General features: G+C 35.8%; 1 protein-coding gene across 2 annotated transcripts; it reads left to right on the top strand.

Moving 5' to 3' along the window:
- The first annotated feature begins 7,983 nt into the window (after window positions 1-7,983).
- On the top strand, window positions 7,984-15,359 carry LOC140889756 (oligoribonuclease). Of its 2 annotated transcripts, none has more exons than XM_073297484.1 (9): window positions 7,984-8,086; window positions 8,231-8,356; window positions 8,595-8,732; window positions 10,498-10,574; window positions 10,716-10,797; window positions 13,568-13,623; window positions 13,951-14,037; window positions 14,577-14,667; window positions 14,928-15,359. In XM_073297484.1, the coding sequence occupies exons 2-9, from the start codon at window positions 8,272-8,274 to the stop codon at window positions 15,044-15,046; spliced, it is 735 nt and encodes a 244-aa protein (XP_073153585.1). In that variant the 5' UTR covers window positions 7,984-8,086; window positions 8,231-8,271; the 3' UTR covers window positions 15,047-15,359. The 2 variants fall into 2 exon arrangements, with proteins under 2 accessions (XP_073153585.1, XP_073153590.1); XM_073297489.1 differs by having other exon boundaries at window positions 7,985-8,086; window positions 8,226-8,356.
- The last annotated feature ends 1,876 nt before the right edge of the window (window positions 15,360-17,235 follow it).

Genomic DNA, 17,235 nt, shown 5'->3' with positions numbered 1-17,235 from the left:
TATGCTTGATAGAGATGGTTTTTCTTGCAATTTTGTGAATGGAATTTGCAATATTTACAAGAATGAATGTTTAATTGGATGTGGACAACTTGAAAACGATCTATATAACTTAAAATTAAAAGACGTACCAGTTAATTATGTTGATAAACCGGCAACAACAATTAAAAGGAAAAACGATAGTCAAAACTCGGCAAACCTTTGGCATGCTAGGCTAGGTCATATTTCCTCACGAAGGATGATTAAGCTAGTGGGAGAGGGAATGTTTGATTCGTCAGATATAAACTCTCTACCTACTTGTGACTCCTGTCTGAAAGGAAGAATGACTAAAACACCTTTTAAGGGAAAACCTGAGCGTAGTCAAAATCTATTGGATTTGATCCATATAGATGTTTGTGGCCCATTTAGTATTGGTACTAAATATGGTCACCTTTACTGATGATTATTCTAGGTATGGGTATTTATATTTAATGAAATATAAATCTGAATTGTTTGAAAGGTTCAAAGAATTCAAGAATGAAATAGAAAACCAGCTAGGTAAAAGTATTAAAGCACTTCGATCTGATCGAGGCGGTGAATACTTGAGTACCGAGTTTTTGGACTATCTGAAAGAAAATGGAATTCTTTCTCAGTGGACTCCTCCTGCCACACCTCAGCTTAATGGTGTAGCAGAGCGTCGTAATCGAACTCTGTTGGACATGGTTTGATCTATGATAAGCTTCACTGAGCTCCCACCCTCATTTTGGGGCGATGCACTTGAAACGGCGGTATTGTTGTTGAACAATGTCCACACTAAAGCAGTGAACAAAACACCATATGAATTATGGACTGACAAAAATCCTAAGTATTCGTACTTGAGGATTTGGGGATGTCCTTCTTACGTGAAGCAGATAGTGGGAGATAAGTTGGATAATCGATCCACTTTATGTTATTTTGTAGGGTATCCGAAGAATTCGATCGGATATTATTTCTATCATCCTACTGAAACAAAAGTGTTTGTTTCTAGGAATGTGATCGAGCGAATACTACCACGAAAAATCAACGTAAATATATCTATCAATTAAGCTCGAATAAATCGCAAGTGCACGATTCAAGTTATAATATAATGTACTGAGTACGAGTATCGTCCTCAGGGACTAACGAAAATAATTTGTCTTTTCAATTTTTAACTACACAAAGTATCGAAAAAGTGATTTGTGAATTAACTAACATCTAAAATTAAAACTCAATATAAATAAACTTAAATTTCACAACCAAGCCAACAAATCTCAGAGTGAAGAATAACAATTCAAAATGATTTTGTTGGAATTTCGGTTCACCTTTTCCCTAATTGAACTGGACGATTGGAACTTAATTTATTCTTATAAATTTAACAGAAGTTCCTATAACATTGACACTCTCTCTCGAGGTGATGCCAAACTAATCAAATCAGTGAAGTAATTAAATCTCTCTAATTATTTATCACGACTGATTGCTTTGCGTTCTATGAATTCTACAACTTTCAACCTGGTGGTCTATGGCTATCAACATGTACTAAATACCATCTCTCTATGCATATTTTAAGTCCATGGATTATATCATTCGTCCTAATTATAAACCTATCTCTCGACAGCAATTCATAATTTATGAATCTATGTCAAGGGTAGCTAATCATCGACATAGAAAGAAAAACATGATAAAATCAATTATAAACATAAATCAATTCCCAATACGTCCGGTGATTCAATCACACTACAGTGTTTCGGGATTAGGATCCCCTCGATTCTAACAAAATAATAGTTTAGCTACTAGAATTCATTACAAAAATTCAATCTCCAAGATGTTCAACATAAAAATTCAGAAGAAGAAGAAAAGGAAAAACTCCCAACGGAGAAGAGAAAATCTCAAGCGTTCAGCCGCCAGTAGTCTTCTGATATGCGTCCCGTGTAACCCTCAAAAACTAAAGAAATAATTGTATTTATAGTTCCCCAGAATCCTTTCCGAAATAAACTCTCAAAATAATAAAATAAAAAAAACTGCGCGCCGCGCCCGAGCGGTAGAAATTGGCCGCTCGGGCGCCTCGAAATTCCTTGCGCTACTGTCTCAAAAATACGTGACCGCGCCCGCGCGGTAGAATATGGCCGCTCGGGCGCCTCCTAAAGTTCCAACCTATTGTTTTTCTCAACCGTGTATGCGCCCGCGCGGTAGATAGTGGCCGCCCCCGCGCCCTTCTTCTTTTCCAGAATTTTGCCTTTCTTCTTGTTCTATCTGCATGGCCTCTACTGTGCATCACCTTCCCACCAAGTATCGGCATTTCTTGGTGATTTCCTGCCATAAAAATAGATAAACCAGAGGAGTGAATACGAACATAATAAAACAATATAAAGAACAAGAATGGAAAAGAACGGACAATATGTAAACGAAACGAAAGCAAAATAAACACAAAACAAGCAATAAAAACACATAAAAACGACTCCTATCAGAATGCCACCTTCCTTGAGAAGGAATTCTTACTTGATAGAAAAGGCAAAATGATGGAACTCGAAGAAGTTCGAGAAGAACCCGAGATACAAAATAGCAACCCCACACCTCAGGAACCAATAATTGACACGCCACCTCTTAGAAGATCCGAAAGGACTTCTAGAACTCCTGATCGACTTAATCTCCTACTTGAAGGGGATCAAAGTGAGCCCATCGTTGGATGTGATCCAAAAAACTTCAAGGAGGCAATTTCTGATGCCGATTCGAATTTATGGCTTGAAGCCATGCAGTCTGAAATAGACTCCATGCATGCAAACCAAGTTTGGTCTTTAGTAGATCCTCCCGATGGAATTGTTCCTATAGGGTGTAAATGGATCTACAAGAGAAAACTTGGGCCTGATGGTAAGGTGCTGACCTAAAAGGCAAGATTGGTTGCAAAAAGTTATACTCAAAGACAAGGTGTTGACTATGATGAAACTTTTTCACCAGTCGCAATGTTCAAGTCCATAAGAATCCAAATTGTCATAGCAGCTTGGTATGACTATGAGAAATGGAAAATGGATGTGAAGACTGCATTTCTTAATGGAAACATTAAGGAAGAGATCTATATGATGCAGCCCGAGGGATTCACATCCATGGGAAGCGAGCATAAGGTATGCAAGCTTCAGAGATCAATTTATGGTCTCAAACAGGCATCAAGAAGTTGGAACCAGAAATTTGATGAAACAATAAATGACTTTGGTTTCATCAAGAACCCGGAGGAACCATGCGTGTACAAAAAAGTGGTTAAGGATGCTATGACATTCTTAGTGCTTTATGTTGATGACATCCTACTCATTGGGAATGATGTAGGGATGTTGCAGTCAACAAAGATATGGTTGTCAGGTAGATTTTCGATGAAGGACTTGGGTGAGGCGTCCTATATTCTAAAAATACAGATCTATAGAGATAGATCTAAGAGAATGATAGAAATCACTCAAGCAATCTACATAGACACCATATTGAAAAGGTTTTCTATGGATGAGTCCAAGAGAGGACATCTACCTATGTGTCAAGGAGTTTCTCTATCCAAGTCAATGTCTCCCAAGACTGACGAAGAAATAGAGAAAATGACACACGTACCATATGCGTCAGCCATAGGGAGTATCATGTATGGGATGATATCTACCAGACTAAATGTAGCCTTTGCTCTGAGTGTCACGAGCAGATATCAAGCGAATCCTAGTCAAATTCATTGGAAAGCTGTGAAAGATATTCTTAAGTACTTAAGAAGAACTAAGAATGTATTCATGGTTTATGAGGGAAGAGAATTGAAATTGGAAGGCTATACCGACTCTAGCTTCCAAAGCGACGTGGATGACTCGAAATCAACCTCTGGATTTGTATTCATGCTCAATGGCGGTGCTGTCTCTTGGAAGAGTTCCAAGCAGGACACCATAGCGGATTCCACCACTGAGGCAGAATACATTGCAACATCAGCTGCTGCTAAAGAGGCCGTTTGGATGAGGAATTTCGTCCAAGAGTTGGGGGTCATTCCTGAAGCTGTTGGTCCAGTCCCGGTGTACTGTGACAACACTGGTGCCATTGCTCAGGAAAAGGAACCAAGGTCTCATCAATGATTCAAACACATAATGAGGAAATACCACATCATCCGGGAGATCGTGGAAAGAGGAGACATCACTGTCGAGAGAGTGACCTCTGCAGACAAACATCCGGGAGATCGTGGAAAGAGGAGACATCACTTACTAAGCCCTTGCCAGGACCATTATTTGACAAATATCGCGAAGCAATGGGACTACGTAGTATGACTAGTTGGCTTTAGGGCAAGTGGGAGATTGAAAGAGTGGGTGCCCTGTTAGCCAACTTGTGGCTAAGAGATTTTATGAATCTATTTGTAAACAATCTTTATTTAATATAATTTACACTTTATATTGGCATTTACTTTATCTTTTAACATATTGTTATGTTGTGACGTGCTATACGATGTTTAGATAAAGACCTTGAATATACTAAAGTGTATGCAAGATGTGATAGTAGATTTGGATGACTATCATGAAAAACATCATGTAAGCACTGTATGTTCTAAACGAGTTCCTAGTCAATTGAGCCGTCCGCAAATAAGGATAAGGATCGCTCGAGATTGAGACTAGCATTTGCGATGCCGAGTACCATGTTTCATTAGTATGAAACATAGAGATGTCCGAAGCATGCAAATGGATATTCATTTGATGGATGATCGAGATACCCTATTCGGACTTTCCAAGTGGTTTTCACTAATTGAGTGGATAAGTCCGCGGTTTTGGTTGTACATTATTAGTCCTTACTACTTGAAACATCATGGAGACTCTATATGCTAGTACTGTACTTTGACTCGTTTACCGACTCATTGAGGGTCAACAGGTGTCGAGATTGGGTACAGTTACGACACATATAGGAGTCAATTATTTGTTGTCAAGGATTCACCACACGCTTGCGAGTGTGGATATCCTATCCGATCTGAGAAGATATTAGTGTGACAAATCTCTGGCCAGAGTACATGATGTGCTTTAGGTTACTTGGTTTCTTAGTTGCACATGCGATGCCACTATTTGATCTTCAAGATGTATTGCATAGTTATCGAATCTCGAACGACTCTCGATATACCAATGGTTGTTGATTCGATCGGGATATATAGATGAAAGGACCATACTGTACGCTAACCAAAACCTACTGGTTCTTGCAAGCACTGTCAGTGATACCTAGGGAATCATGGGGCGATGTTGCTAGGTGCTCTTACCATGATTCGATGGGTAAGTCGGAAATTGTTGTTCCGAGTCACAAGGAGTTGTGGGCCCACGGCTAGCTATATCCCTGAACCATTGAGGGTTACACAAGTAATAAATTTATAATCCCCGTTGAGATAATTAAATTTAATGAGTTAAATTTAGCAAATGAGAAGTAGGACTTCTTATTAAAGAGTGGAGGGAGTTAGTTTCCTAAAATGACATAGGGATGCCATTTTTGAAAATTACTGAATTCGGATTCAGAAAATTTATCTTGACTTTAAAATATGCAGAAAAGGTTTCTGTACACATTGGTGAAATTGGTTTATCAATTTGAGTCATAATGAATTTTATATTAATTTTTGAACATTCGGGCTTTGCTTTTCAGGCTTGAACTTATGACTAATGGGCCCTAAGCTGTTAGCAGCCCATGTTATAAATAAGTTATTACAGTACATAAATTACACACAACAGCTCACAAAATTTTCGAAAACCCTAGAGTTCTCTCTCTGAGGTGGCCGTCCCCTTCTCTCCTCTTCGAATTTTCAGTCAGCAAATTTCGAATTTGCAGTCTGAATTAACAGATCAGATCTGTTTTATTCTCTTCGTAGAAAATTCTGATAGACTTTCTAGTGTAGTCTATCAGAGGGATTAAGAATTCTGTTCGTGGACCTGATTCAGGAGTTGATCGAGCGAGTCATCAGTTCCTGGGATATACAAGAAGAGCAGAGAAATCTGTTGGAGTCCATAACCTCAAGTTGAGACTTGAGAGGTAAAATTTAATTGCGTTTTATTTTACTTATTTGTTTTAATTGTTAGGATTTGATACCCATGATCTGGAATCGTTCCAGATCATAAAATAAAATTTTTAAACTTTCGCTGCTCCGAGTATCAGATCTGACAGATTCAAGAACGTGTTCCAACATGGTGATGGCCTCAAAAACTGGGCACAACTCCGCTACGATCTCGGTAGCGCCTTGCTATCAACTGGCCCTCGAATACGTGTAACCCCAAAGAGAAAAGCTGAGGGAATGAGTGAGAAAAAATGAAGCTCTCGGCGTCTATTTATAAACCACGATTGGAACTTGCGATTCCTAGTTCAGAGCTTTCGAACGCACTTCGAAACTACCGATCGTCTTGCCAAACTCCTTCTATCGAGCGTGTATATCTGATTAGACAACACACTGGTGCCGACACAGATCGGATCGACCGAACTCTGGTTCGGAGCTTCCGAACTCTCTCAAATCCAATCACCCTATCAAAACTCATACCCTGTCTGACTGTCACGAGATCGGAGCCCTCGAATTGCTCGGTACTTTCGATCACTAGCTATGTCTTTTGACCAGTTCAGTGTTTCCGAACTATTCTTCGGAACTTCCGAACTACACTTCGGAACTTTCGAACTGTCCCAACACTTGAAGCAATCAAAATCATTTTTTATCGTTCTGAATTCGATCTTCAACTCCTTGAACCCAAATGAGAATCCGTTAATCATATTTAAGCAATAAATTAGCTTAATTAAGAGTCTGACTACTACAATGGGTTTATTTGTAATTTAGGGAAATCTAAAATTAAAATATTTGATTTTAATATGATATCTTTGTTTTTGCAATTTAATAATTTGTGGGTTTCTTTTGTAATGTATGAACATACTGTGAGACCATTTGTACGATCCTCTCACGTAATAATAATAAAATATATATTGATACTCATGTGTGCGTGACGCGCGCACCCACACATATATATGTATATTATATTTTACTTGATTATTATTTAAAAACTATTAAGTTATGATGTTTTGTAAATAATACCTTTGCAAATTTCACACTTTATCGCAACTCCCTTTAAACTTCCTCATTCATCGAGTAAGTGAAAAATTAACTGATCAACTAAACTAAATGAATTAAAAATTTAAAATAGAACTAATCGTTTATAGACTGAATGGAAAAATAATCCTATGCACCACTGAATTCATAAAATGTTATAAAATAGAACTAATCATTTTCAGTTCATTTATCCCATCAAACTGAAAATATGTTAAATACTTGTAATATATAGTAAAAAGGTTGACCTTGAAAGGGACCTCATTCCAAATGAATCAGACCCATTGGCTCATGTGTGGGTTAAATCGAGGGGTGTGCACGAGCGACAGAGACCTGAGGGAAGAAGTAACATGGCCAACCCTAGAGCATATCACACAATATTTCAGTTGGAAATATGCTTCACACGAGGATCGAACGCGCAACGTTGAACAATTTCTTCCCACGTCACCTCAAACCTAAAAAATACTTGTAATATATAGAATAGTAAGATAGTGTCTCACGATAATTTTCTTGGCATGACTACTTCAAAATGGCAATTAACAACTTTATTTTAAATTGATTTACTAAATATTCTTCATTATTTTTTTATATTTTAAATCTTATTTTTTAAAATTAATAAAAATGAACACAAACATTTAAAATAAAATCAATTACTCTATTAACTCTAAAAAATATTAGTCATAAAAAACGATCATATAAATTGTGTGCATCGAATTACTAGCACATAATATTAACTAATAATTTTTACTAGTTCTTAGTTAGTCTTTAAAAAAATAAAGTGATTACAGAGATTCCTTCCCAAATTATAAGTGATTAATCACTTATTTTTAGATATTGCAAACACTATCTTAATATATTATGTGCTTGTAACCAGGATTTATATATAATTTTATTTTATCTCTGATTTCATAATTTTTATTTTCAAATATAAAAGTAAACAAAAAAAAAACAACAAATATTTTCAATCAGAGGGTTCCGTTCCGCCATAGCCATTCTCCTTGTCCTCTGCTCCGCCCGCGGCGCAAGGATTGGATTCTCGAGCAGGTGAACTGAGATGGGTTTTTAATGGGATTTTGTGTGCTTACTTCCGAAATTATGTTAAACAAGGAGAAAATTCTTTCATCACTCATGTTCAGTACGTCATAGAAGAGGGCTATGGTTGCTGATCATTTGTATTATTCAGTTCAGGAGCTTGATGAGCCAGTAGTTTGCATCAGCTATTAGGAGAAATGAATCAACTCGCTAATAATTTCTCATTGCTGGAGCTGGATGTAGACGATCCTCGGGACCATTTAAAGATTGCTGCTGCTGACGGTAATTGCAAAAGCAGAGGCTTGTAATATTTGTTTTTTTTTTTTTTCTTTTCTATTCTTTTTCTCTAGGTTTCTTGATCATTTCCTGTTTCAGAATAGAGGAATGTTGGGTTTTCCAAGTGTTTTTAAGCTGATGTAAATCTTTACCAACTGCTTTTCCTGTCATTAAAATCGAAATGTTTACTTTATGCTGCATTTCCATGGTTAATTGTACTGTTACAAAAGGACTTTCGATGCAGACAGCGGTAAAGTGGAAAGTGATAGTTTAACAGAAAAAGGCTTGAATGCAAATGGAGATCAACAAACCTTAGAGTCAACTGACTCAACTCCTGTGGAGTATAAGATGCCTCTTGTGTGGATTGACTTGGAAATGACTGGTAAGCTTCTGGTTGCTGAATTACTTTTTTCACTCATGACGTGGATACATCAACCTTGCTGTTACCAGAATAACGTGTCTTGGGTCCCAACTGAAGTTTTTCGGTTAATATTAGGTGTTTCTTCCATATATTGGAATTGATTTTTGTCAAATGTTGTCATCTTACCTTGTTTATACAAGCCTCCCTCAAGATTTTCTAGACCTTTATCGTTTGAGAACATGTACTTGGTGTTGGCTTTTCTTTTTTGTCCGCCTTGGTGCTCTAACGAAAAGAGAAGCAATAATTTGTGTGGTCATTATTTTGTAGAAGTATTGTCAAAATGGTGAGACAAGGTTCAAACAACCTTGCACTCGTGTTTTGTATCAAACCTTGTAGAAAAATGATTACATGAGTGTGAGAGTTTCTACGGTAGTTACGTTGATATACTGCGCATGGTCTAGTTGCTACCTGGGATCGTCGTTGGTAGTGATTATATTTGGGTTGCCACTTTCCGCAGACTGACATCCTGTCCTAGGGTTGTCAGCCATTTGAATTAGGAGCTTGGTTCCCTGTACCAGCTCTGCTTGGTCAGGTATGCCTATGTAAAGCTCTGAATTATTTCCTTGTGGCCTTTGTCGGTGCCTGGTGCTTGAAACAACCGCCTTATGAGGAGTCTAACCTAATCCACAAGCAGAAATATGGTTTTATGCACGGCCTATCCTTTTCTGGGATATTGGGTGTTTGACAAAGCTTATAGCTATTAAAATATTTTATAAAATGCAATATAGCTTATAGGATATATCAGAGTTTTCGCTTCTTTCTAAAATAAGATATGATCAAATTCAAAATTAAGATAGAAAGATATAATGAGGACTTTTAAAAAAAATCAAAGTCACCCCTATCTTAATATTTTGAATTTTTAGTATTCTCTTACTTTTAGTGTGTCAATAATTACAAAATTTTTATTTGAGAGATCTTATAGCACTTGGAGCCTAAGTAAGGGCCCCAAATTTAATCATATTGTGCCTAGAAAAGTCCTAAGTATGGCTTAAGCTATGTAACTGAGTATTGATTCATCAGAGAATGTGTTCATGAATATTCAAGTGTTGAGAAGTTTTGGGGTGAAATAATTACCCCTTTCATCAGAGCGGTCGAACCGTGAAATTTGGGCTATTGTACGATTTAAAATATTGGAGTTGCACCATTAACAACAACTATAACTTTTGGTAAAACGATAAACGCTAGATCATACAATTAGTATTACATTCTTTATCTTTGATAAGAAATGAAGTAGCTTTGCTAGAGCATTATTGTCTTGTGGAACAGTCATTTCTTTTATATACAAAATTGGATCACTTCGATATAGTTTAATAGGAACATTGAAATGATAAATCATTTCCAATTGTCAAAATTTAAATATTGAAGAGAAAGTCATGGTTGAGTATAGCAATATCACGAGTGATATACATAAGAAATTAACTCATAGGTTTTAGATTTGGTGTTTACAATTGGAAACCTTTGTGACCTCATGGCACTGAATGAAAACTATTCATCATGTGCTAGATGAATTTGTTTAGCTTACATCACTACTTTATTGTGTTACTTTCTATATTTGTCTCTTTTCTTATTTATAGCTTTGAAAAAATGGAAAGGAATAACAGATGGCATGCACTTAATTGAGTTCATACCTAACTGGGAATGGGCATGTGGCACAACTGCTTTTGAAGTGTTAGAGAAATATGTTTCATATTGACTGTATATTCCGTTGTGTTTTCGCTTTATGTAGGTTTGAATATTGAATATGACAGAATTCTGGAAATTGCTTGTGTGATAACCGATGGCAATTTAACTAAGTCAATTGAGGTAAGGTTGACATCCGTTTACTTGATCATATTATTGCATTTGAAACTCATTTATCCAGATTTTATCTTGTGATATGGCCATTTTTTGTCAACTTGTATAACTAGTATCTCATTCCTCACTCACCCCCACCCCCCCAAATAGGGTCCCGATTTGGTTATTCATCAAACAAAGGAGTGTCTGGATAAAATGGGAGAATGGTGCCAACAACATCATTCAGCAAGTGGTATGTATTGCTAGAAAGCTTTGCCTTGTGATATTTAAAATCTATCATCCACATTCATAATGCATGATTGGAAACAGATAAAAATTGAGAATTTGAACTTGATGTTTCAAATTTAATTCATTTTCAGTTCATATTTAGATGCACTTAATTTTGTGCATGAGTTGTCTTTTCAAATTTATTGATTTTGAAATCAATATATGTATTCACGGATTTTGAAATCAATTTATTCAAAATACCTTTATCAACCCAAACTCAGCCTCAAAGAAAAAGAATCAAGAGATTGGAGGAAAATAATTCTCTCTATTGAGTTTACTTGAACGTTTATACGCAAGATATGGAAGATCTAATGATTTCACAAGCCAAAGAATTGTGAACCAAAGCATCTCGTCAGAACACACTACAAATCTGAGATTGCTTCACAAACATGAATGAAAATAGTAATACATGCCGCCATAATTGAATAAAAAACTATGGCTCAAAAGGAAAATCATAACCAAAAACAAGATTGGTAATTGTACCTCTACCCATTAGTAGTGCTTAACGACCTAGGATCTTATGCGTTTTGGAGCATACCTCGTCACATCGTCTATGACCAACACAACATCGGTGGCATCCGATTATGAATGCCGCCAGGTATCCTATTATAAATACCACTTTCATTCCATTGATAAGTTCAGAAATTATCTCCAAGGATAAAAAATTGAGAGAACTCTTTCTCATGGCGAGAAACACTCAAAATTTGGAGGAATAAGTATATAAAGAACTGAAAATAGCAAGTACATGACTTATGCTTGGATGACTAACTTATCCAACTTATCCAATCTAATCAGTTCAAAATAAAGCTTGTTTACCTTTTAAATGAACCCCTTCTGATAATCCGAAAATAGCTAATTATTATAAACCCACTAATTCGAAAGCAAGTTTTACAATTAGTTACAGTGTGCTTGGTTCCATGGATTTCATGGAATTCGGTGGGATTTGGATTTTCAAATCCCATTTTGAGCGTTTGGTATAATGGAATTTTAAAATGGGATTGGTGTTTGGTGGGATTTGATGGGATTCGATATAACTAAATGAAATCTTGGGAAAAATGAAAAGATTTCATGGGATTTAATGGGATTTGGGTTATACACACAAAATAAATTTTTTTTTCTTTTCAAACCAACTAAAAATATCATGTCCTCAAAAAACAATACATTTAATTCATAAATATTTTATCATACAATTGAAAAAATTATTTTGAAACCATTTTAAAATATTTGTATATTTTAAAAATTATGTAGATTTTTTTTTAGCAATGAACTTCAATTATTTTTAATGCTAAAAACTTAATTTATCATTATTTGATGACTTTATCTCAATTTTCTTTTGATGAAAATTTTTTCATTATCAAAAAAATTATTTACGAAAAATAAATATTTTTTTAATATTTATAAATTATTTTATTAAATATCATCTATTAAAAAAATATATGTGACCATTAAATATTATTAATAAGAAAGATATTTTTTTTAAAAAATAAGTAAAACAAAAATTTTTAAATTTAAAATTAGATTAATTTTAAGTATCAAATCCAATTCCTAAATAACATTAGCCAATCACTAAAATGGAATTCTAAATACAAGAATTCCAATTCCAATTCCAATTCCAATTCCAAATCCAATTCCAATTCCAATTCCAATTCTCATTTTTTACTATTCCAAACACACTGTTAATGTTAATATGGGGCTTGGTCAGAGTAAATACTCTATGTTCCACTCCATTTTGACCATATGGTGAATTTCATAGCATCGTCTTGATGATTTCCTTTCTATTAGTGTTCTAAATGGCAGTCGAGGCTGCCGCCTAGGCGGTAGGCGGCCCTCGACCGTCCCGCCTTTGTCTAAGACGGTCTCTATAGGCGATTTGAGGCTATCTGGCGGGCGCGGCGGGTCAGGCGGCGGAGGCGGGCGAGTAGGCGGTCAAGACGGTCAATGATTTTAAAATCTCAATCAAGTGTCCTAGTCAAATAATTTTAAAAACCAGCCAATACCAATCAATTTAAAAAACCCTACATATAATAAAAGCACCTCTCACTCTCTTTTGTATTTACTGTTTGTTTCAAGTGCCCTTCACCATTAGCCACCAACTGCCTCCCGCCGCCATCAGCCACCACCTTAATTATCTTGTTAGTTTGTATTTATATATTTATTTTCACTTTGTATGAAGCTTCTTTATGCATAAACATTATTTAACTACAGATATTATATAAAATATTATAACTATTTGTAGTTACATTGCATGATTATATATAACTACATATAAAAATGACTAAAAAAATTCAATCGCCTAGGCACCGCCTGAGCGGCCGAGGCGGTAGACGGTTACTGACCGCGCTGCCACCGCCTCCCGCCATTTACAACATTGCTTTCTATCACAAGTGACCGCCTACCACCGCCTCCCGCCATTTACAACATTGATTTCTATCACAGAATAAGTCCATCTCTTACCACAATGAAGTCTTGGAATTGTGATGTGATTGACTTGTTCCTTCTTGTGACACATTTTCGAATGAAATTCAACACAATAAGATGTGCTTTTAGTCGCACACTTCCTGCATGGTTCATAGTGTTTGGGTTGTTAATAAATCACACCATCATAATGGAATTTTTGGCATCCTAGGCACCAGCACAAACTCTAAGCAAAAACTTTTGATTATAATCAGAAAATGAAATTGAGTTTGAGTTTCTCTTTACATACAAAAACTTATTTAAAGTTTCATGGTACTTAGGCTTGACGGAGAAGGTTCTTCAGAGTTCAATTACTGAACAAGATGCTGAAAAGCAGGTATTTGTTTCGTTATTCCTGTAAAAAGCTTCAAATCAATGACACTAAAAAAATTAAATCTCAATTGCTTAATATTTAAGAAGGCAATGAATGTCCCTGGCAGTCCCTTCAACCCAAATAGGTTTGATGCAGAAGGTTGTTCCATGAGATGTTGATGGGAGTTATTTTTCTAATTATTACTCTGATAACTGTCCAACTGTGTTTTGTTGATCATTAACAGAATGGCGAAGGTCAACTGTTGCTTGGTGAACAATGAGTTTTCTAAGCTTGACTTAATTTAAATCCTTGGAGAATTTCTCAGCTGTATGTTCTCTTGCATCCATGTAGGTCATGGAGTTTGTGAAGAGACATGTGGGCACATACACACCTCTTATTGCTGGAAATTCAATCTATACGGATCTTCTATATTTGAAGGTAAAGAAATCTCATTGGAAATATTCAAATTTGTTTTAGGAATTATTTGCATGAAAATAATGTGGATACCTTTTTAATATGAGTTTTGGCATGCCCCTAGAACTTGCGAACCATTAAATTTTTTATTATCTGGTTATTTTCGAAGTGGAATGTACTTGAAGAGGAGAGACAGAGAATGTTAGCAGATGAAAAAATTACATTTATAAAGAATAGAAAATACGGAGTAACATTCATAGAATAAAAAAAATAGCATCTTTAATTACTTAAATAATTAAATTTAATATTGAGACTATAATCCATAAGAAAATAATGGAGTTCTAGGGGAATGCAACACCTAGTGAGCTGCAGATGTTTCTATCGCATTGAAACTCTGTTGTTCTTGAACTGCAAGGGAGAGGAGGACTTGGTTGAGTTGGTATACCTGTATCTGGACATGGATAGTATTAACCACGTGACCTATCATTGCTACTTGACGTCTCACTCCGTTTGCCTTCCTTGAAAAATTCTGGTGTTTATGTTATTAATTTTTCTTGATACAGAAATACATGCCAAATTTGGCTGGCCTTTTTTCGCACATCCTTGTGGATGTCAGCAGTGTCAAGGCGCTGTGTGTCCGTTGGTACCCACGAGGTGACAATTTGCTAGTTAGCTATTCAATTCATGCTGCAATTCTGTTTTCTCCCCCTACATTTTACCCTCTTTTTGTATCTTCAGTATCAGACGTACATCATTAACCAACCTCTCTTCCCTTGTGTGGTATAGATCAATTTTTTTGTTAAAAGAGCATTTTTTTTCCCCTCATTTGTTCTTAAAATATTAGTAATCTGCTTATCAAGATTTGTGTTACCAAGTTGTTGATATCTCAGTTATGGAATATGTGGTTTTACCAGATAACAAAAGGGCTCCTCAAAAGGAAAACAAACACCGAGCAATGGATGACATAAAAGAAAGCATAGCAGAACTCAAGTTCTACAAGGATCACATATTCAAACACAAGTCTAATAAATGATGCGGTGAAAAAAATTGTCTTCACTGAGCTGTTTTAGTTACTAAGCCAAGCCGCTGCCGCTGCCAGATCCATGTAAAAAGATGCGGTTTCGACATAGTATGGGGGTGATGATGCTTGATGAGACGAGGTTTTGTGAGAATAATACGTTTTCTCTTGTTTTTTGGTTGTGTTGGAAACATCAGGCATAGCCGTGAGAAGAAACTATTCAACAGTTTCTCTAGTAAAATTGCCTTAGCTTGTGTTGTGCCTTTCGAGCATTATTATACTGGTCCAATGACTACATGCCCTATATATGTTAAATTGGTTGATCGAATTGTTTCAAATAATGCAATTGGGTTAGGTTATGCGATTGATTAAAACATAAATATCTGGACGAAGTAATACGATTTTTGAATTTAATCGGCAATGGAGTGATGTAGATGTGAGGAGCCAAGGCCAGGGAGGGAAACTAATGATCATAATCTGATGCAACCACCAAAATTATCAGAGATGAATCGTAGTCTGGAACTGAATGAAGCAAGAAAATTCAAATAAAATAGTGTTCCCTCTTTACGGAGCCTAATTTGCCCTAAGACATTTTGTCAAGTCATTCACAATATTTATTTCTCGATCTTAGCAGTCACCACATGCATGTGGTCTGCCCTTTCTACAACACATTTTATGAAGGGTTGTAGCACACACTGGTAAAGTTCGTATCAGCACCACCCCGGCTTTGTCCTCAACACTCGACTCGGGAAATTGAGAAGCGATAGCTGCTGTTTCCTTGCATGTCGCCTCCTCCATAGCTCCTCCCTTCCATTGTGCCTGCACTCAATGGTCTTTTATTGTTTTTAATTGAATCACTCGAGTTAATATCAAATTAATTCAGAATTTTTCAAAATAAATATTTAAAAAATTTGGATCGCTCGAGCTAAAGGCCCGGTGGCATTTTATGTGACTTGGACACTGCTGACACTTGTTCGATAAGTTCTTGTCCCTTCTTGATTCTCTTTGCCGGCACTTGTGGAACGTTTTTAGCATGTTTACCATAATTTCTAGAAACATCTTTTGTGTTTTAAATCTTACTATTATTATAATATAATTTTTTTTTCTTACTATGACCATATATTGTAAAGTTAACTTTTATTTCAAATTTGCGCTAATTATTACCTTGTGAAAAACTTCATCGCTTAAAATGTCTTTTTCCTTTTTTATTTGGCGTCTCAATTTCATCTTTATTAGCATTACTTTACACAAAAAATAAAATTTATTGATGTCAATCATATGCACAGAGTTATTAAAACGAGGCTGAAGAATGGTATGCAACCCACCAGTTAACGGGACGAAAATAAAATTTATTACTGTCAATCATATGCACAGAGTTGTTAAAACGAGTTGGAGAAACGGCCCGCAACCCACCAGTTAACGGGACAAAAATAAAATGTATTACTGTCAATCATATGCCCAGAGTTGCAGGGGTGGAACTAGGAATTGTTTTCAGTGTAGGCGATGAGATAGTATAGTAGTTCGATATACTAAGAATTCATACAATGAAATTATACAAATTCTAGGTCAATGCAAAAAAAAAAAAAAATTAATAAAAAAACCATCACAAAACAATTTACATTTGATCTACATCATCTACTAAAAAACAATAATTTTTCAACAAACAAAACCAATAATTACGCATGAAAATTCAAAATAAAAAAAAACCAATTGTATCCAAAAATAAAAACAAGAAAGCTAGATTGTCAATGACCCTCACGTAATCTTCATTCATTTTCATTTCTTTCTTCACATATTTTTGTAAGTTTAATATATAATTTACATATAATTAAAATATCAATTAAACAATAAATAAGTTCAATTTGATGAAACTGAATAATTAATGGGCATGATTTAACTAATAATTATGCCTAATATATAGTGGGCTCAACAATGTTTTAAAAAAAATTAACGGGCTTGTATTTAACTAATAATTAGCCCTATATATCCTTTTTTTTTTGGGTCCAGTGTAGGCAAGTGCCCACACTGGGCCTTAACCAGCTCCGCCCCTACAGAGTTGTTAAAACGAGCCGGAGGAACGGCCCGCAACCCACCAGTTAACGGGATGAGATGGGCCGGTCGTCATTTGGACGGTTTGGGAAATTAGCAACTCAATCCGTCTATTTGGCGATGTAGGATTGCCCATCAATTTTTAGTTATATTTG

Source organism: Henckelia pumila, chromosome 1 (genome assembly GCF_033568475.1).
Source record: "Henckelia pumila isolate YLH828 chromosome 1, ASM3356847v2, whole genome shotgun sequence".
NCBI classification, from domain to species: Eukaryota; Viridiplantae; Streptophyta; class Magnoliopsida; order Lamiales; family Gesneriaceae; genus Henckelia; species Henckelia pumila.
This window is presented reverse-complemented; position numbering and strand designations above follow the sequence as displayed.

Bases quoted from the DNA above. Each gene is read 5' to 3' on its own strand.
- LOC140889756 (XM_073297484.1), top strand. From the start codon at position 8,272: ATGAATCAACTCGCTAATAATTTCTCATTGCTGGAGCTGGATGTAGAC. The intron at 10,575-10,715 runs GTAAGGTTGACA...CCCCCCAAATAG, and splicing joins ATTTAACTAAGTCAATTGAG to GGTCCCGATTTGGTTATTCA. The intron at 13,624-13,950 runs GTATTTGTTTCG...GCATCCATGTAG, and splicing joins AACAAGATGCTGAAAAGCAG to GTCATGGAGTTTGTGAAGAG.